This window comes from Myotis davidii, unplaced genomic scaffold, assembly GCF_000327345.1.
Source record: "Myotis davidii unplaced genomic scaffold, ASM32734v1 scaffold68, whole genome shotgun sequence".
In the NCBI taxonomy this organism is placed as follows: Eukaryota; Metazoa; Chordata; class Mammalia; order Chiroptera; family Vespertilionidae; genus Myotis; species Myotis davidii.
The window spans coordinates 523,608-543,561 of NW_006300376.1; the positions used below are offsets into that span (position 1 = coordinate 523,608).

At 48.7% G+C, this 19,954-nt stretch overlaps 1 protein-coding gene and 1 pseudogene across 1 annotated transcript in view; both read right to left on the bottom strand.

Moving 5' to 3' along the window:
- Positions 1 to 19,954, bottom strand: part of LOC102761180 (coiled-coil domain-containing protein 162) — a 78,073-nt gene that overhangs the window by 12,274 nt on the left and 45,845 nt on the right. Inside the window, exons 13-21 of the mRNA XM_015572716.1 lie at positions 12,333 to 12,482; positions 11,363 to 11,416; positions 10,579 to 10,746; positions 8,400 to 8,552; positions 8,038 to 8,169; positions 7,157 to 7,309; positions 6,720 to 6,929; positions 3,661 to 3,781; positions 290 to 417 (exon numbers count right to left, since the gene is read on the bottom strand). Of these exons, the coding sequence (XP_015428202.1) occupies positions 290 to 417; positions 3,661 to 3,781; positions 6,720 to 6,929; positions 7,157 to 7,309; positions 8,038 to 8,169; positions 8,400 to 8,552; positions 10,579 to 10,746; positions 11,363 to 11,416; positions 12,333 to 12,482 (1,269 nt within the window). The remainder of the gene's footprint in view (positions 1 to 289; positions 418 to 3,660; positions 3,782 to 6,719; positions 6,930 to 7,156; positions 7,310 to 8,037; positions 8,170 to 8,399; positions 8,553 to 10,578; positions 10,747 to 11,362; positions 11,417 to 12,332; positions 12,483 to 19,954) is intronic.
- On the bottom strand, positions 16,480 to 16,957 carry LOC102774256 (annotated as a pseudogene).

Sequence of the window (19,954 nt, forward strand, 5' to 3'; positions counted from 1 at the left end):
CCTATTATCCAGACCTAAGGAAGCACCTAGATAAGATTCTGACATATAATTTTTAATGTAAGTTTGAAGCGACCCTAAAACCATAACTTCATATCTACGCTTTTCATTGTTTCATTCATATATATATATATATATATATATATTCATATTTATTGTTACTTACAGTCTTCGGCCATTTTTAATGTAAGTTTGAAGCGACCCTAAAACCATAACTTCATATCTACGCTTTTCATTGTTTCATTCATATATATATATATATATATATATATTCAAATTTATCGTTACTTACAGTCTTCGGCCTCTGAATCCTTCCTGTTATTTTATTGCCCATAAGATTAGTCTTTAAAAGGTGTTGCTGCGGGTATCTGGATGATGCAGAAGCAGAACTGAGGGAGCCCGGAGCCCGGGATATAAGGCCTATAATGTTAAAAATGCTAAATTATATCTCTAATTGCAATGTACAGACCTAGATGTAATTTATAAAATTTTAAAGCTTAAAATGGGCATATAATCCAGCTTCATTAATTTTGAGTCAAAAATGTCAAAACCTTGATAGAGTCTTTTGCCTAAGGGGTAACATGACCAAGTGAAAGAGAAGGAGATGGTGGGTGACTTGGACTGTTGTGTGGAGAAGTGGACAGACCGAGAGATCTTCAAGTTGATAGGACTTAGTAATTAACTGGGTTGGCAGGGTGAGGAGAAGATCTCCCAGATTTCTGGCTCATGCAACTGGATAGATGTTAATTTTATGTTACAATGGATTTTATGATCCTGGCACATACATGCTCAATAATTGCTGATTACAAGATTAGAAGAATAGATGTGTGGGAAATGGACAGATGTATAGACAGGAAGCAGATAACAATGAGTTCATGGTCCTTGAGAAGGTAGGAGAGTATATGGGATCTTGTGCGGCAGGATTGGCCAGAGGAAGGAAAGGGCACCTTTTTAAATTTAACAGCAATATCGATGTAGGTAGGCTGGGGACAGGAAGTCGGAGTTTTCATCTGAGAGGCTTGTAACTTTTTTGTGAAATGGGGGAGAAGGACAGTGTCCGAAGGCCTGAAGAGACCAGGAATATTGAAAATAATTGCTGCAAAGAGGAGAGAGTGGGCTGACCCCATCCTCAGCTCCAGCGGAAAAACTGTGAACTGAGCCGAAGCCCACCAAGCAGCTTAGCCTCTGTCTTAAGTGCTTTGTTTAAAATTGGGCACAGAGCCCGACCATGTGGCTCAGCAGTTGAGTGGTGACCCAGGAACCAAGAGGTCACCGGTTAGATTACAGGTCAGGGCACATGCCCAGGTTGGGACTCGATCCCCAGTGGACAGTGTGTAGGAGGCAGCCAATTGATGATGTTTCTATCTCTCTATCCTCCCTTCCTTCTCTAAAAATTGATAAAGAAAAAAATTTAAAATAATATATATTAAAAAATAAATAAAATAGGGCACATAGCCCTGGCCCGTGTGGTTCAGTTGGTTGGGCGTTGTCCCATGCAATGAAAGGTTGCAGGCTCCATTCCCAGTAGGGGTTGTGCGAGAGGCAGCTGATCAATGTTGCACTCTCACATCAATGTTTCTCTCTCTCTCTCCCTCTCCCTTCCTCTTTCTAAAATCAATTAAAGAAAAATCTTTGGATAAAAATAAAATGAAGAATTGGGTGCAGAGCCCAGTTAGAGCCCAATTGTTTTTGTCCCATCTCCACGCCCCAATCCTGCCCCCGAGGTTCAACAGAGGATGGAAGCTACGCCGTGGTGGCGTCTTGCTTCCCAGCATTCCTTTCTGCTCTCAGCATTCTCAGAGCCCAGCAATGGAGGGAGAGAAAACAGTCCTAAGGAATAGTTCCAACCTTTATCAAACTAACTGAAGCCAGTCCACTACTGACTATCTCACAGTTTTGTGAGTCAGTTGATTTCCTTTTTCCCCTGAAGTGTTTTGAGAATCACTGTATTGGCACAAGTGATAGTTCCTCAGGAGTTGCAAGTTCCTAGGGGAATCCATGTGAATGCCAAGTTAGGAGAGTTTGCTCCATCACCAAGGCTCGGCTTCTGATGTGGGGAGCAGGGAGGCTGCTGCTGCCGCCCCTTCAGAAAGGAGACACCCCACACTTCCCGCTGACTTACCCTGTGGCACTGGTAGCGTAGGTGATACTACCTGTCCCCTTGGGAGTGCTGGGTACTGAACAGACTGGTGTGACCAGTCCCTCCCCTCTAATGAGTCTACAAGTAGGAAGTCCTCAGCTAACCCTCCTGTCATTGCAGAGGGGCACAGATGGGGGCAGAGCCTGGAGTGACTTCTACCTCTGCTTCCTGGGAAAAAGGTTCTCTCCCTCCTGCTACATCCCCCGTCCTGGGAATTAGGGCTCCCCCACCTTCCTCAGGCCCCATGGCTCTCCTTCATAATTATGCAGGTGTTGAAGGACATGGGTGGCAGTTACATGACACACATTAACCCAGAAAAGGATTAAAAAGGCAGAGGGGAAGAGGAGGGGGGGGAACAAAAATCCAGGGCATGTGGAAAGGACTGCGTCACACTCAGGGCCAGTGGCCAAAATAGGGCCCTTGGATGTTCTTGATGTTCTTCCTCTTTGGACTGGGTGCCTGGGGCAAGGGACGCCAGCCTGCTGTCAGGGCCCAGGCAGCAGGCACAGAGCAGCGGGGCAGGCCCCTGGGCTTGCCCAGCCCTGCTCTCAGTAAACCCAAAGTAACTTGATCTCTGTCATCTTTCTGCCTCTGAAAGGCTGTGTTTTCTCACGTCATCCACACTGGTAAGTGGCCAGAAGGAAACATAAAAGTACAACACAGACATGAGAGTGTAGTAACCAGCATTTGCACACTTAGTGCTGCTATACTGTCTATACTGTGTGCCAGACATGCATGATGTCCTTTAATCCTCACAATAGCCCTTTGAGGTAGCTATTTCCATTTTATGAAGAGGCTAACTAACTGGTCTAAGGTCACATAGCTAGAAGTGTGGGGGCCGAGGTTTGAATCTTGGTTACCTTAGCCCAAAGCCCCCGCACTCAATCACCAGGATACACTGCAGAACAGAAAAGAGGAGGCCTGGCTGATCTTCACAAGAGGCGAATCGTGGTGACTGGCATTTGGTGAGATTTCCGACAGTCAGAGCCAGGAGAGAACCTGGACTTTACTTAGTCCTCATCTCATAGGGGAGGAAGCCAGTGTAGAGACACCCCGGGTTCTGGCGCCGGTTCCATGCTGCTTGTGGGCTGCAGAGCCCAGGGGACTGTGCCATTTCCATAAAACTCCTCAAGCTCCCAGCACCCAAGAACCATAGTGGACGTTATGAATAACATCTCAGAAATGTGGTCATTAATATCCCAAGGCACTGAGAGGCTTCAAAACCCAGTGAAGGGACCCAATGTTCTTCAGGTGGTATGTTACACACTCCTGGGACCAGTTTTTCTGACTGGAGCCATTTCATGGAGGATGGCAGGAACTCAAGGAGAACTAAAGTAGAAAATTCTGATGAGATTTGATGAGATTTCCGAATAAGTCCAGGTTCTCTCCTGGCTCTGTCGGAAATCTCATCAAATACCCACTCGATAACCCCTGGGTAGTTATGGCTAGTCTCTGGGACCCTCCTTCACCTCTGACCCGGGGCCCTGGGAGCTTGCTCTGGCCAGAGCAGAGCCTGTGCTTACCTCCTGGTGAGCTCATCGGGACAGACGACCTCACAGCGGCATTAAGCTGACTTTGTAGCTCTTCTACGCGCTGGAAAGCGTCCAGCTTCACGCTGCGCTCCTGGGCAAGCTGCCTTCTCATCTGAGGGGAAAGTGCTTGGGAAGCAGAGATGCTTTCTGGTGCTGCATATGTTAGTTCCCCGGCTTCCTGGGGAGAGTGTGGGTCCAGGCCACCCCAGGAATACAAGTCTTCACCAGTCCTGGTCAGGCCGAACTCAGCCTTCTGAGCATCAAGAACTCAAGGAAGGCCAAGAACTTAACCAAAAAAGAGCAGAGGCAGCCCTTGGGACCCCTTTTTACCTTATAAAAGTCAGGTGTTTAATCACAAAGTTATATCTTTTATGTTTATTTTGCCAGAGGGAGAGGGGGGAAAGGGGAGTGGGGAGGGCCCTGTGCACAGAGGACCTCATAGCCCAAGCCATGCCCCTGCCCCAAGGACCTCGATGCAGGAGCCACTGCACGGTTTTAGGCAGAGGAAAGACGATCTCTCCCAGACCTCTGTGCTCAGCTCAGCTCCTCGCCTTCAGGAAAAGCCCGAGGCCCTGATTGAAGGCCCACGGAGCAGCCTCTGTGTTTACTCTTGCGGCTTTTCCCTGCACAGCTGACTCACGGTTCCTGGCCAGAGTCCCTGGGTCCAAAGTGCGCCTCATCTGCACAGATCACAGGCAATTTTTCTTTTGAAATTTATTTTTATTATCGCCTAAGTTTTTAATGATAAAAAAGTAATAGCCTTGGCTGGTTGGGCTCAGTGGATAGAGTGTCATCCTGCTGCCTGAAGGGTCCCCAGTTCGATTCCAGTCAAGGGCACCCAGGCTATGGGCTCTATGTCCAGTAGAGGCGTGCAGGAGGCAGCCAATCAGTGATTCTCTTTCATCATTGATGTTTCTGTCTGTCTGTCTGTCTCTCTCTCCCTTTCTCTCTAAAATCAATAAAAAAAATATAAAAAAGTAATAATAGTGCAGTGGATTGAATAGCCCCCCCAAATCTATGTCCACCTAGAACCTAAAAATGTGATCTTATTTGGAAAGAGTCTTTGCAGATGTAACTAAGATAAGATGAAGTCATGCTGGTAAGGGTGGGCCCTAATTCCAATGACTGGTGTCCTTATAAGAAGAGAAGAGGGTTCATACACACAGGGAGACACACAGGTGCAGCCCGTGTGACAAGGGAGGCAGAGACTAGAGTGAGGTAGCTACAAGGCAAGGAGCGCCAGGGTTGCAGGCAGGCCCCAGCAGCCAGAAGGAACAGATGCTTCCTCAGAGCCTTCTAACGGAACGACACCTTGATCTCAGACTTCTGGCCTCCTAAACTGTGGGAGAACAAAGTCCTGGTGATTTCAGCCACCCAGTTTGTGGTAATTTGTTACAGCAGCTTGCCTAAGCTAATACACATGCTAATCTCAAACATTCCACCGTATGTTTCAAATCCTGTTTCTAGAGACCCAGCCAGAAGACCCCTAAACTTTCAGAGCTGTGGCCACACGCTTGTCTTGCAAATGTGAAAGGGTGGTGGTTCCTTGTATATGAGGATGCTTTCAAGTATAGTTTGACTTCCAGTAGATGATCAGATCCTCAGAGCTAGGAAAACGTCCAAATATAAATTAGGCCTAAGGTTCCTCTATGTACTATGGGGATTTGTGTGGGATCCTCATTACCCACGGGGGACCGGGGAGCCAGGGGAAACATGTCTGTAGCTCTTCTATGCGCTGGAAAGCGTCCAGCTTCACGCTGCGCTCCTGGGCAAGCTGCCTTCTCATCGGAGGGGAAAGTGCTTGGGAAGCAGAGATGCTTTCTGGTGCTGCATATGTTAGTTCCCTGGCTTCCTGGGGAGAGTGTGGGTCCAGGCCACCCCAGGAATATAAGCCTCCCTCAGCCAGTCATGGCTAAACCAATGGAAAAATACTAGCAAAGGACAGAAACATGCTTGGTAATGTGTCAGCATATCCCACCTCCGCTTCACCGAGGATAGTGCAGTGACTCACTCACCCAAGGTCACACAACCAGTTAGTGGCAGGGTCAGGATTTGAAGCCAGGTCTGTCTATCTATTTCCAAAGTTGTCCACCTTCATATTCCCAACAAAAAGACAAACAGCCAGTATTTATAGAGAGCTGTGTCAGTCCCTGTTCTGAGTGCTTCATATGACTGACCTCATTTAATCCTCCCCCAAATCCCACGAGGTGAGCACATTATTCTCCATTGCACCAATGAGGACACTAGAGCCACAGACCTTACCCAAAGCCACACAGCTGGGGGCCTGGGGTGTGAGTCAAGCAGTCTATGCCCTAAATGACTCCCCCAGGAGCAGGAGGTAGGCAAGGACATGCATGCTCTCAAGATGGGTCAAAGTCTGCCCTTGGAATTCAAGGTTGGAGATAGATTAAAGAAACCACTGCTGCCCAGCCTGCATGGCTCGGTGATTGAGGGTTGACCTATCAACCCGGAGGTTGAGGCTCGGTTCCTAGTCAGGGCATATGCCTGGGTTGTGGGTTCGATCCCCAGTGTGAGGCATGCAGGATTAAATGAGGTAATTCAAATGAAGGACTTAGATTCTCTCTCATCACTGACGGTTCTATTTCTCTCTCCCTCTCCCTTCCTCTCTGAAGTCAACAAAAATATATTAAAAGTAAAGAAATATATAAAATAAAGAAACCACTGCTGGCCATGGGGGCTCTTGCAGGAATCTATCCTCCATAGTACTTGTTGCTTTTGCATGATTTTCTAAAGGATATCTGGTTCAAGGATTAGAACTAGGTGGAAATGTGTTTTTCAAGTGGGTTACGAAGGTGCCAACATCATGGGCCCTGCGGTAGGCAAGCCATCATCTCTCACATAAGCAGCTGGAACAATCGCCCAGGGTAGGCATAAATACTTCCATTTTCTTGGTGGGCCCAGAAGTGATGAAGGTGGAGAAACACTGCCTTGGGGGCATGAGAGGCATGGAAAAGACGGGAAGAATGACAGGGTTCTGCGGTGGCAGCCTGACCTGCTTTCGAGTTGTTGCTCCCTGTCGCTGGAGTTACCTGTCGGAGTTCTCTCTCCGTTTTCCTCCTCTGCAGCTGGCCCAGTCTCGCAGCCCGCTCAGCCTCTCCAGCCAGGAGCTGCAGGTGCTGTTCTTTTTGCTCCACATCTTCCAAGAGCCTCTCCATGCTGGAGGTTTTCAGTAAATCCAGCTGCTGCCGGTGGAGAGATTCCTGGGTCGTTTTGTGTTCCAACTCTTTCAGCAGTCGGGCCTGAGGAAGGAAAAGGCCAAAGGGAACGAGAAAGGCACAGTTTCTTCTCAGCACAAGGCAGGGATCTAGAAGTTGGGGGACCTCCATTAGGGCCGGGGGCAGAACTGTGTGGAGTGTTCCTCAGTTCACTTGGCTTCACACCGAGGAGCCCGGTGACTGCCCCAGGCAGTGCCAGCGGCTTCCAGGGGCCACATTCTGCTTTGCAGGGGGGCCCCGGGCTCAGATACCTGGCTCTCCTGCTGCTCGCACATCCTCACGTTGTGGGCCTGAGCCCGGGCCAGGGCCTGCCTCAGGGCCAGTAGCTGTTGGCGAAATAAAACCACTTCTTGTTCTGCCATTAGCTTGGTGCTCACACACTCCTTTTTACTTTGTGCAGCCTCCTGTGAACATCCCAAACACAGGAAGATAGGAAATGAGTCTCCTTCCCATAGTTTCAGCTTCATGAGCAGCCTCAAAGCCACCCGCCACCCAAAGGCCGCTGCCCTCAACACGCGACTTCCGTTGAGAGCAGAGGACAGACCAGAGGGAAGGCTTCCAGAAGCAGTAAGTAAAAGTTCCCAGAGCGCTATACGTGCTCTGGTTTCAATTTACCTTAAAGCGGATTTTCCACTTATTGTATTGTTACTTCATTTTCCTCAGATAATCATGTTTGAAACGCAAAGATTTGAAGTTTTTTTTTTTCTGGTTTGTTTGTTAATCCTCACCCAGGGATATTTTTCCCATTGATTTTTTAGAAAGAGTAGAAGGGGATGAAGGGAAGAGAGAGAGGGAGAAGTATCCATGTGAGAGGGACACATCAATGGGTGCCTCCCCCACGTGACCTGGGATCGAACCTGCAACCGAGGTACGTGCCCTTGATGGGGAATCAAACCTGTGACCCTTTGGTGCATAGGCGGACACTCTAACCACTGTGCCAAGCTGGCCAAGGCTGAAGCATTTTGCAGAATGCCGCCTCAAGCCCTTGGTAAAGTCTCTCCTCCATATTTTCCCTTTCCTTGCTCTAAACTCTGATCTGTTTTCCCATTTGCTTCTTTGCCTTTTGCTTCTGGCTCTTTCCTTATTTCTCTCGAGGCTCTGACATTGCCTGTTCCCTGGAAAAATGCTCTACTGTCAGATCCTTTAAGATGGTTGGAGCAGCTGAAGCCTGCTGCACAGCCAGCCTCCAGCGGCCCAGGCTCCTCACTTTGCACACCAGGGCGGCCAGGCTGCAGTTCTCCTGCTCCAAGTCCCGCAGCTGCTCCTGTGAAGAAGGCTCACTTTCAGAAATGGCTGCCCCCAACACTTTTCTTGGGAGAGCATGAACCCTAACGTCAGAAACATGCCTTCCAGAAGATGACACAGTTGTGCCCTTTTAATATGCCTAATGCATTCATTGCTTTCTCAGGGGAACCCGACGGGAATGCAGAGTGAGCGGTGGGGTCAGACGCTGGAAGAAGTGCTGATATCCCATTGCTAAATGAAATCACATACTTTGGCTGCGCTTTCTCTCATTCCTTCATCAGGTCTGGCAGAGCCCCATTTTTTCTTTAGGTCCTTCATGTGATCCATCCATTCTGTTCTCACTTCGCTGATGAGCTCACACACTTTCTGGATCAAATTAAGCTGATTCTCATGCAACTTCTCCTGCAAATCGCAGACTCAGGTTCAGGAAGGGCAGTAGTGGAAGAGTCGTTTTGCCTTCTAAAACGCAACTTCCAGAAATGATTTCACATGAAAAAAGCATCCACCCACCCAGACAATTATTTCATCAGGTATTACCCCGATGTCTCTCTAGCAGCCCCGTTAGTGTGGTCTTCAACCCGCAGGGCTTCACCACCTGAGAGCCTGCCTAGGTTGTCAGACACGAAGGCAAGTTGAGTGAGCAGGAGAGTGGGAGATCACAGATGGAAAATTACCCCCCACCCCCACGTGGTTACTTAGACATTTAAACTCAGGGATTTTTTAAAAATATGTTTTTATTGATTTCAGAGAGGTAGGGAGAGGGAGAGAGAGATAGAAACATCAGTAATGAGAGAGAGAATCATTAATCAGCTGCCTCTTACAGGCCCCATTCTGGGGATGGAGCCTGCAACTCAGGCATGTGCCCTCACTGGGAATTGAACCATGACTTTCTGGTTCATTGGTCGATGCTCAATCACTGAGCCATACCAGTTGAACTAAATTTAGGGATTTTTGCTATCAGGTTGACTCAGCAGAACTGACCTGATAAAAGAGGGTGGATTAGTCACTAACGGGGAAGTTCATTAGAAATAGATACAGCAGAGGAAGGAATCGGGCTGGCTGCCTTCCTAGTTAGGTCCAGCAGAAATCTCACTAATAAACAGCCTGTTCTGAATGGCTTACGGTGAAATGACTGGATCACCGGAAACTCAATGTTCTTCAGTTAAAGGTGAGAGTGAGGGGCCTTCTCACCTTTGAACCACTTCCCTGGGGAGGAAGGCAGGAGGAGAGTGCCGGCTGGGAGCCACAGTAGGGAGCCGGCTGCTGGTCACACAACAGAAGCTTCACCATCTTTTTGAGACCTTGGGGTAGAACAGGGACTTCCCCGTTAGTGACTAATCCACAGTGTTTTCTCAGGTCAGATTCTGCTGAGTCAACCCGATGGCAGAATTGGGGGGCGTTGTAGAACTAGTTTAGCCTGGGAGAAGCACTGAATCCACTTTCTGTCTAGGAATCTGGCAGAAGCTACAAAGAACTTAAGACATTTTCAACAACCTCACACTCGAAAGATGGCTTAGCAGATTCCAGCCTTCGCTGTCTGCTCACCCCTCCCCTGCAGCGTCAGGCCCACGCATTTTGGTTTTGATCCTTTAATATTTGTAAGCACTTGTACTCCGTGGGCCCTTCACAAGTGAGAAGGACTCTCCAGCCCTCTCTGGAATGAGAAGGCCAGGGCGGAGCATCAGCAGTAGCTCCTCTCAGTGTGATAAGCCTGGGACAGCCCTGGACTCCCCGGAGACATAGGGAAGGACCTGCTGGGGCTGGCTCTGGGGATGTCTAATGCGGGGAAGCGGGCAGTGGACTGGAGGGGGGTGGGTTTGAACGGAGATTTGTGCTGTGGGACAGCTGGCCCGGGCTCTGCGATGACCCATTCTAGGCACCCAGGCCTCTATTTACAGCTGCTCAGACGTCATGAGAAAGCGACAGGCTTCCTCAGTGCTGTGAGCACATGGGCACCCACCACTGCTCTTCCAGATGGGCCTCACTCACGGGTCAGCCGCTCCCTGACACGGATGGTAGAGAAAGGCTGGTGGGCATTTTGAGGGCTGGAAAAATCTCGAAAGATGATCCAGATTCTGAATCTGCCCAGCGAGCTTTCTGGCGGTGCCTGGGGTCTGGCCTGGCCCAGGGCACTGTCCTCCTCTGTTTGGATGGTCACACTTAATAGACATTGGAGAAGAAGAACCCCCCTTCCTTCCCTCAGCTGGTCGCAGAGTGAGGAAAAGAGCAAATTTCTAAATTACCTAAAATTCAGTGTCTGTTCTCGTAAAATAACGACAACCCATTGCTGACTCGTTCTCTGTAGAGAAAGCTCAGAGCTGGAACATTCTTATGGCCATTCGGTCGTCAACCCCGCTGTGTGCAGCGCCATGCGTCAGCTGCACCCGCTCCCCACAGGACTGCCCTGGGTCCGACCCAGGCCACTTACTTTCATGTGTAAACAACCCATGAACAAGGTTTTGACTAAATCTGCGTATTCTTCTTGCACTTCTTTTCTGATTTGCTTTTCGAGATTCAGATTCTCCTCTTCCAAATCCGTGAGGCGGGCTCTCAGAGCCGTGATTTCCATGATCATATCATGACTGAGCTCCGCAACCTAGCAGCAGAAACATTTTCTTTCAATGGAAGATAATTTGGGAATTCCAAACTGCCGCTACCGTGCGCACTTCTCCTTTAAGCCTAATGTACAAGGCGAGTATCCTGTTGTGTAGAGGTGGGTGGGAGAGTCTAGGTGGGTCTGAGGGTCAGAGAACAGTACCAGACACAGAGTAGGTGCTCAGTAAATGGCTGCTGAATGAATGACCCCCGAGGATATACTAGTTCACTGCTTTTCATCTGGAGGAAAGAGTTCCTCCATGTCCAAATGCCCCTTGATACTTCAGCCTACACACCTCTTCTTCTTTGGAATTGCACTTTAACCGACCTCAAAAGGAAACAAACAACCCCTCTCTCCCAAACCCAAAAATAACAACAAAAAGAAAAAACAAATCAATAAAAATAACAAAAAATACTGAATAAAACAAACACAAAACCCCACATTGCTTAAAAAGTGAACGTCAGCCCTCGGATGTTCCTGCAGCCCACCCTCATTGGCGGAGCTTTCCTCGAGGGGGCACAGGAAAGCAACACCGGGGAGTCCCAGGCGTGGCTACCGCTGGGGTTGTGGAGTTGAGAAATGGAGAAGAGAAACGTTTTAGTAATAGCCGACCTACCTGGCTGGCATTATCCTCAGGTGGACTCTGACCTCTTCGTAAAACATGTAATTCCTGAAGAGAAGAAAACAGTGCACAACTAAACTCAAACATGTACTCTTCCAACCATGGCCCAGTTCAGTACCACATGCTCCAGACACTTCCGATTTGTGTTCATGGAGCTTCATTTAGATCAGTGGTTCTCAACCTTCTGGCCCTTTCAATACAGTTCCTCCTGTTGTGACCCAACCATATAGTTGAGAACCGATGATTTAGATCCTTGGGCCCCACCCAGAGCCAGGACTGTGCTTCAGGATGACCAGTCCAGCATCAAAAGACAGCATCTACTTGCAGGTATCCACACTGACACAGAGGACTCAGCTATGGGGATAGCCAAGCTGGGGGCCAGAGCCAAGACTCATTATTTGATATTTTAATGCTTCATTTGTTCAGACCTTTGCACTGCTTTTAGGTATGCACTGAAATGACACTGAACCTCCGATGCAATCCATTTCAAAAAGAATGCAATCTAGGACAGGAGAAGCAACTCTTGGGGCCCGCAGTGGGGTCTCATTTTAAGGAAGCCTCATCCTGAGACCCATGGTGTGCGTCCTGAAGATGTGTTGACTCAAGGATCCTGGCTTCTCTGCTAGACCAGAACAGCACCAGGTGCCTAGTGTTTGTCAAGGGTGGGAAGGTCAGCTATGCATCTTCCCTGGGGGCCAGCTCCTTAGCTGCTTACCTCTTATTATATTCCCACTAGACACCTCCAACCCACACAACCACTCTTGCCAAGGCCACCCGCTTTGTGGGTGAGAATCCAGCAGGAGAAAATGAGCCAATGAGAAGAGGAATTTGGAGCGTGCCATCCACCCCCAGTTCTTACATAAAAACACCTCTCCCCACCCTCTGCTTCACTTTCTTCTTCGGAGTGACTCCGGGGCCTCCCTCCCTCTACCTCCCCCCTTGCCTCTGGTCTTGGGGGACATACCTGCTCCGTCTGACAGAGCTTCAGCCTCGTGTGCTCCAGCACATGCTCATAACACATGGAGTAGCTCTCGAAGTTGCTGCGTTCCCGCGCCATCACATCACACCCCAGGGAAAGGAGGCAGGCCTCCAGGTGGTCTTTCCTGAACGTGATCTGAAAAGGAAGGGGCACCATTCACAGCCGCGCCAGCAGGGCAGCCGCACCAGGCCCGGCTCACAGAGCCACTTCCCTTTCTCCTCCTTAGAAAAGCGCCAGCTCTAGCCTCTCTTTCAGGTCTGCTCTCAACATGCGCAGGACCAGGGACACACATACAAGGGGAGGCCCACATACCATATGTCTAAGTATTCTGAATATTTAAAGGTTATAAATCAATCTAACAAACTATTAAGATAAAAATGTTTAATTCTCCAACTTTGGAAAACAGACCATCAAAAATGACTTGGGTAACAACAAATACATATCTATCAACAAGTGAATCTAAAAATCAAGTGAAGAAAAAATCTGGTGAACAGAATAAACTGGTGAATATAATAGAATCATAAGTATAGAAAGGGAGTGGACTGACAATTCTCCAGGGGAAGGGGGTGTGGGGGGTACGGGAAGAGATTGGACAAAAATCTTACACCTATGGACAAGGACAATGGCGGGGGTGTGGGAAGGGAAGGGGGGGGGGGGGGAACCGGGGAGAGGGGAGCTATGGGGGGAAAAAAAGAGAGGCAACTGTAATAATCTGAACAATAATGATTTATTAAATAAAAAAAATGACTTGGAAGGCAAAGTTTGAATTTGTCACTCTTGGACTACTCTGAGTTCTGTGCTGAAATGTGGTGACTTGGGGAGAGATACCCCCCACCCCAGCTTATAGTAATGACTCCCATCGCTTCTCCTTCTGCCTCCCATTACCCTGCAGAGGACCCTTGCAGGCAAGCAGACAATGCAGCCTTCCACGCCCATGCACAGCCGCCCTGGAGCACCCCTCAGGCCAGGTGCACACGCTGGCAGTGAGGCCCAGCTCCCTCTAGGGAGGATGAGCGGGAAGAGGCCCTGGACTCAGGGAACGCCAGGGTCCCAGGCACTTGCGTGTGGTCTGGAAGGAAGGCCAGGGATCTGAGTGTGCGTGTCCCCTTGCTGTGCGGATTTCTCACTCTGGGGGAGGGTGGGGCTGGACGAAAGCCAGAGGGCCCTCTGAAGAATGATGCATCTGGCAGTCCCTCTTACTCTGGCCGAAGGGCCTGCTCTTCACTCTCGGAGCACTCCCATTCCCTCCCTCTCTCCTTCTGAGGAGGTGGCCACTAGGAACAGAGGAAATGCCCGCCCCTCCAAGGCAGGCTTAGATTTTGGCTCTGGAGAGAAATGGGAGCCGGTATGTGGAAGGTTGGACAGATCTACCTGACTAGGGCCTGCATGTCTATGTGAGTGCTTATGTGTGTCTGTGTGCATTTGTGGATGTGTGAGTGTGTGCCTGTATCTCTCTCTGTATAACTCTATCTGTATCAGTGTCTCTGTGTCTGGGTGTGTCCCTCTAGGAGTATCAGTGAGTGTGTCTGCGTGTATCTGAGGGTTTTATGGGGCCCACTCTACTAGTAAGAGTCAGCCTTCACGCTACAGGGTTATCTGTGATACTTCAGGGTCAGGAGGGCTCCAGCTCACTGGCAGTCTGCTGCAGAAACTAGGCCAGTGATGGCGAACCTTTTGAGCTCGGCGTGTCAACATTTTGAAAAACCCTAACTTAACTCTGGTGTCGTGTCACATAAAGAAATTTTTTGATATTTGCAACCATAGTAAAACAAAGATGTATATTTTTGATATTCATTTTATATATTTAAATGCCATTTAACAAAGAAAAATCAACCAAAAAAATGAGTTCACGTGTCACCTCTGACACACATGTCATAGGTTCGCCATCACTGAACTAGGTCATCCTTCCGGCCTGGGGTGGGTCCTTGGCTCTGGTTCAATTGCCCGGGCGAGGCCCAGGACACTGTCCTATCAGTGCAACCTCAGTGCCCCCCTAGACCTCCAGAGAAAGCCCAGACAGGCTTTGCCAAGGCAAGTGATTGAGGCAAACTAGCAGAGACGGCAAATAGTGATAAAACCCAGACCGGTGAGCGAGGAGGGTGGCTTGCTCACCACTGCTAATGGGAAGGGAAATCAGTGTGCTTTGGAGAGCAGACCAGCAGTACCTATAGAACAATGTTAAAATGTTTGTGCCCTTTGACCTAATAACCCCTCCTCTAGGCATTTATCTTTAGGGAATAATAAATGCTCCACACAAAAACATAGGTAAGCAGATGTTGTTTATAGCAGCCTCTCCAATATAAAGAAAAACGGAAACAACCTAAAGTACCTAATAATGGGAAACAGGTTGAATCCATCTCACCCATCAATACGATGAAATACTAAACAGCCACCAAAATCATGCTGTGGACATGTTTCCTGATAAAGAGACATATTTATAACACATAGTCAACGGGGGAAATCACTGTAACAAAAGGGCATATAGAGTAATCATATTTTATTAAAAAGTACATGAATGAAAAATGTTATAAAGTTTGGAAGGAAATACGCCAAAATAATAATAGTGATTATCAATAGAGGGTAAGATTATGAGTATATTTTCTAGCATATCATATTCCTATTTTCTAATACAATGATAATATGTATATATAATTGCAATAATTATATATAAAGCACATATAAATAAAATATATATTAGTTAGGAGATAGTAAAGCTTTTGAAAAGGTCATCAACTGTAGCAGAATGGAAACAGTAGATGGAAACCTCTGCTCATGGGGGATTTTATGAGAAGGAGCCAGGGAGTCAGGAGAAGGTACCCAGCCTCCCCCACTCTAGAACCGCCTCAGGGGACCCCTTGTGGAGTGGGGGTGGAGGCATCCATCCTGCCCCTGGGAAATGAGCCAGAGTCAGCTGCTGACACCAAGGCAAAGGGAACCAAGGTACCATCCCTTGGACCTTGACTGTTTTATGGAGAAAGGGCCAAGGCTATGTGAATTTAATAATCACAAAGGAAACACATCCTGGACTGAGGGGGAGTGAAAGCCTTAAGCCTTGAGACCATATTGGAGGTCAGCAAGGTGTGGCCAATGGCCCCATCCAGGTGAGCTGGGCCCAGCGTGTGGAGTTGGCCAGCAGCACTGGGACGCGAATGCACCAGCAGGGCCTCCAACAGCCCTTGAGCAGGGCAGTCACTTCTCACACTGACACCACCAAGGCCACTGCAGATACAGGACCCCAACTAAACAGAAATGCAGACTTGAACCACAGTGGCTCTCTGCCTTCTCCTCTTGGCCAGCATGGCACTTTTCCCAGCATAGATGGGGAGCCCTTGGGTGAGTCTGTCACACCAAAGAGGTGGGAACGGCCAGGACTTGCCGTGAGCATCTCCAGAGGCTAGAGAAGCTGTGTTGCTTCCTTCCCTCAGTGGCTCTGCTGAGGCCTCAGAAGATTGAGCTGAAAGCACAGCTGAAGGGGATGGCACAGAGCGGCTGGTGTGAAGGCAGGGAGGGGTGGGAAGGGCCCAGCCAGGGCCTCTGCAGTGAGGACCTGGAAGGGGAGCATTCCTGGGGCGGGCAGGCAGGAGGCTGTGACTGACAGGTGACGAGAGGTCCAGGAAGCTCCCGGCAGCCCCTCTCTCTGGATGAACGTTGGTTCTGCTGTCTGTATACTCAGCCTTCCAGAAGCGCGTTTGGAGCTACCTGAGCAGCACCTGTTGTGGGATGACAGCCTATGTGGCTTCCGTTGGCACAATCCTTTTCTGAGCTCTCAGAGTAATTTGTTTCTATTTTTTTAATTGATTTTTAGAGAGAGAAGAAGGAAGAGGTAGAGAGAAAGAGAAACATCAATGTGAGAGGGTAACATTGATCGGCCGCCTCTTGCACACCCCATACTGGGGATCAAGCCCGAAATCTGGGCATGTGCCGTGACCAGGAATTGAACCAGCAACCTTTTGGTGTATGGGCTGATGCCCAAGCAACTGAGGCACACTGGCCAGCACATAATTTGTTTCTTTTCTTCTTCTTTTCTTTTCTTTTCTCTTTTCTTCTCTTCTCTTCTTTTCTTTTTTCTTTTCCTCTCTCTCTCTCTCTCTCTCTCTCTCTCTCTCTCTCTCCCTCTCTCTCTCTCTCTCATTGAATGAGGCAATTTATTAATCCAGCATTTGTTCTTCTTATTGACAGCTGCCACCTGCCCTGCGATTCTGTCCAGATCTCTCTGTCCCTGAGGTGTCAATTTGCGGTACCCATCCTGATCCTTTTCCACCATTTTCAGCCCCTCCAGGACTTGGGGGACCCTGTGGGCCACGCTCTTAGAGCCTCTGCTAAAGTGGCGGGCACGCCACCATTTCTCTGTTGCCTCCATAGATCTTGGTCAAGGAGCCAACCCAGCGCCTCCCCGAAGGTGCAGGTGCCGCGCTCTGGAAGCAGCTCGTGTGCAGAACCTATTCTTGTCTCAGGGAGCAAGCTCTCTATGCTTGGCCAGCGTGGCAGTGCCCACCCACTCAGGGACTGTCAGCTTCCCGGACTTTTGGAGGAAGGCTGCCAGAGCTCTGAGAACTCCCGCTCGTTCACATCTTTTACAGTAACTCCGGCCATGGTGCGGCCTCCTCACTGCCAGCCAAGGGAGAGGGAGCATCGAGGTTTTCCACAATTTGTTTCTTAAAAGCTGTTCTGGCCTGGCCGGTGTGGTTGAGCGTCGACCCATGAACCAGGAGGTCACAGTTCCATTCTGGGTCAGGGCACATGACCAGGTTGCGGGCTCCATCCACAGTAGGGGGTGTGCAGGAAGCAGCTGATCTCTCTCTCTCTCTCTCTCTCTCTCATTGATGTTTCTATCATTCTCCCCCCTCCCTTCTTCTCTCTGAAATAAAAAATATATATAAAAAAGCTTGCAACCCACCACTGCCTTTGTAGGTTACTAAATGTCACCTCTGTGTCAAAGTACAGTAGGAAGGGGCTTCATCAGCCAACTTCCCCTCCAAGGCCAGCCCCTGGTTCCGAAAGAATCCCAGAGTGAGGACCATTAGCTCAGCCCTCTAGTAAGCTGACTCCTTCACCAACATTTAACCCTGACCCACGATGATGGCACTGACTGATAGCTCGGGAGGTTGCACAGGGATTCTCTGGAGCCAGTGTGAGGTGAAGCATGGCAGGTGCCAGGTCTCATTATGGCAAAAGTCTGGACCTGCTGGGAGCAAATTGCTCTTTTGTGGTTTTCTTCATCTGAGAGGCTCTCATGACAGTTTGTTTAACATCAGGAACACGAAGGCGTTTTGATGATGTTTCTAAAACCCACCTCTGCTGACACAATGCTTCAGTGAATTCCCACCGACTCGAGGATGATATCCAAACTCCTAAGAATTGCACACCAAGCCCTGGCAGCATCTGGCCCTGCCCACCTTTCCAATGTCCACCTCTGAGTTCTACTATACTCCCTTCCTAGATTGCTCTGCCTTCTTTCCCTGACCCCTCTTCATCTGTTAAGTCCTCCTTGTTCTTCAAGACTTGACCCAAATAACACCTCCTCCAGGAAGTCTTCCCTGATGGCTTTCTGCCCCCATCCTCTGGCAGGATTGTGCCCCCTTCTCTGAACTCATATAGCATTCTGTGTCTGCCTCTATCAAAGTACTTAATGTGAAGTGCCTTTCTCAACATGGCTGACATTTGGTTCACATAACTGTTTCAGTAAGCTTTTTGGGGGCAGGGACTATATCTTTTGCCTTTATACCTCTAATAAAGTGCCTGGAAAAAATATATCTCTAAACACTTGCTGAATGAGTGAGTGACTTGGCATATAAATGGAAATGGTTCTGGAATCCACAAAATAGACGATAGTTGCTTTGATTTGCAATAAAGGTTAGTCTCTGACTTCAGGCCAGTGTGTTTGGTATAAAATTTGGGCAAGATGTTAGAATTAACTGTGAAAGTCTGGTTTTTAGACTCTGGAGAAGGAAGCAAAGATTACTAGAAGCCAACATGGGTTCAAGAAAAGTCAGATCAGATTAACCTCAGGAAACAGAGTAGATTTGGTTTATTTGAATTTTAGCAGGATATCTGAGAAGGTTTCTTCTGACAAGCTTGGGCAAATGGAGAACAGTACAACTGGATGGGCTTCTGGCCACTGGAAGACTGTGCCCAAAGAACCTAGTGAGCCTGGAGGGGACCCATCCTGTCATACACTGTTTTTAAATGACTTGAATGAGGACAGCAAGGGCAGGTAGGGAGAGAGTGTATCCTGGATGATAAAAATCCAGGTTTTAAAGAATTCAAAAGGTTCAAAGTGAACAAGAACAAAGCTAGTCACATGGCAGCTGCAGGATGCCTACAGGCAATGCGTGGGCTTCAGGTGACTTGTTAGCCTTGAACTGGCTGCCGCAACCTGACGCACGTGGGCATTAATCACTCACAACCCCAGGTCAAGGGCACTTATCACTGGACAACCTTGAATTTAGAGGAGACTGATCAGGATGGCGGGGGCTCATGTAAAGTGATGAAGGAAGTGGAGTGGGTTAGCCTGAAGCAGAGAAGGCTGGGCATAGGCCCTCCATGTACCGTGCTCATGTCGTCGGGGCTCTTCACAGAGACCAGGTGAGGGGGGCCTGGCACCGGCTCCATTTTCCAGTTCATATGCCATGGCACCGGGCAGCCACCTTCAGAAGGAAGGGATGATGATTTCTTCTCCCCCACCTATCTGTTTGTCCTCCTGGAGCAGGCCCCCGGTTGTAACGTTACAGGGGCTTCACGCGTGTTAGCAATGGTGCTCACTGAGCTGCTCTGACTGACCCACCTGCCCTCAGAAATCTAAGGCTCATTGTGAGGCGTCGGAATCATGGCTTGTGGTGTCCCAGGATCCATAGTGGAGATGGTGGGATGGCCAAATCCAGCTCAGTAAGAGCTGCCTGGAACAAGAGCTTCCAGGAATCGGGAGAGAGAGAGGAGTTGGAAGAGTGAGTCCCGGTCACTGCAGATGATCCAGAAGAGGCCATAGACCCACCAGGCACAGGCTTTACAGGGACCTCGCATCCTGGGGTCCTGTTATTCCAAGACACCGGCAGGCAGATACCGGTCTCTTCAGTGGGCTCTGAGTTTCCGTTGTACCTGATAAGGTTTGCTCCGTCTCCTACTAAGTACCAACAGTTCTTTCCTAGAGACCCTGTCTTCAGTGTTGGGGTGAAGTATATGGATAGAGGATGAGCAGATCTTGAGTCACAAACCTTTCTTTTCTTATCATGGTAAAAAGCACATCACATAATGTAAAATTTGCCATTTTAGCTGTTTTTAAGTAGACAGTTGAGTGACATTAAGTACATTCATACTGTTGTGCAATCAATCCCTAGAACACTTCATCTTGCAAAACAGAAACTGTACCTACTGCACTAACTCCCTCTTCCTCCTCCCCCTAGCTGCTGACTACCGCCCTTCTACTTCCTGTCTACGAATTTGACTATTCTCCAATACCTCATATAAGTGGAATCATGCAGCATTTGTGCTTTTGTGACTGGCTTATTTTACTTAGCATCATGTCTTCAAGGTTCATCATGATGAAGCATGTGTCAGAATTTCCTTCCTTTTTAAGGAGAGCCACACATTTTTTTTTTTTTTTTTTTAAA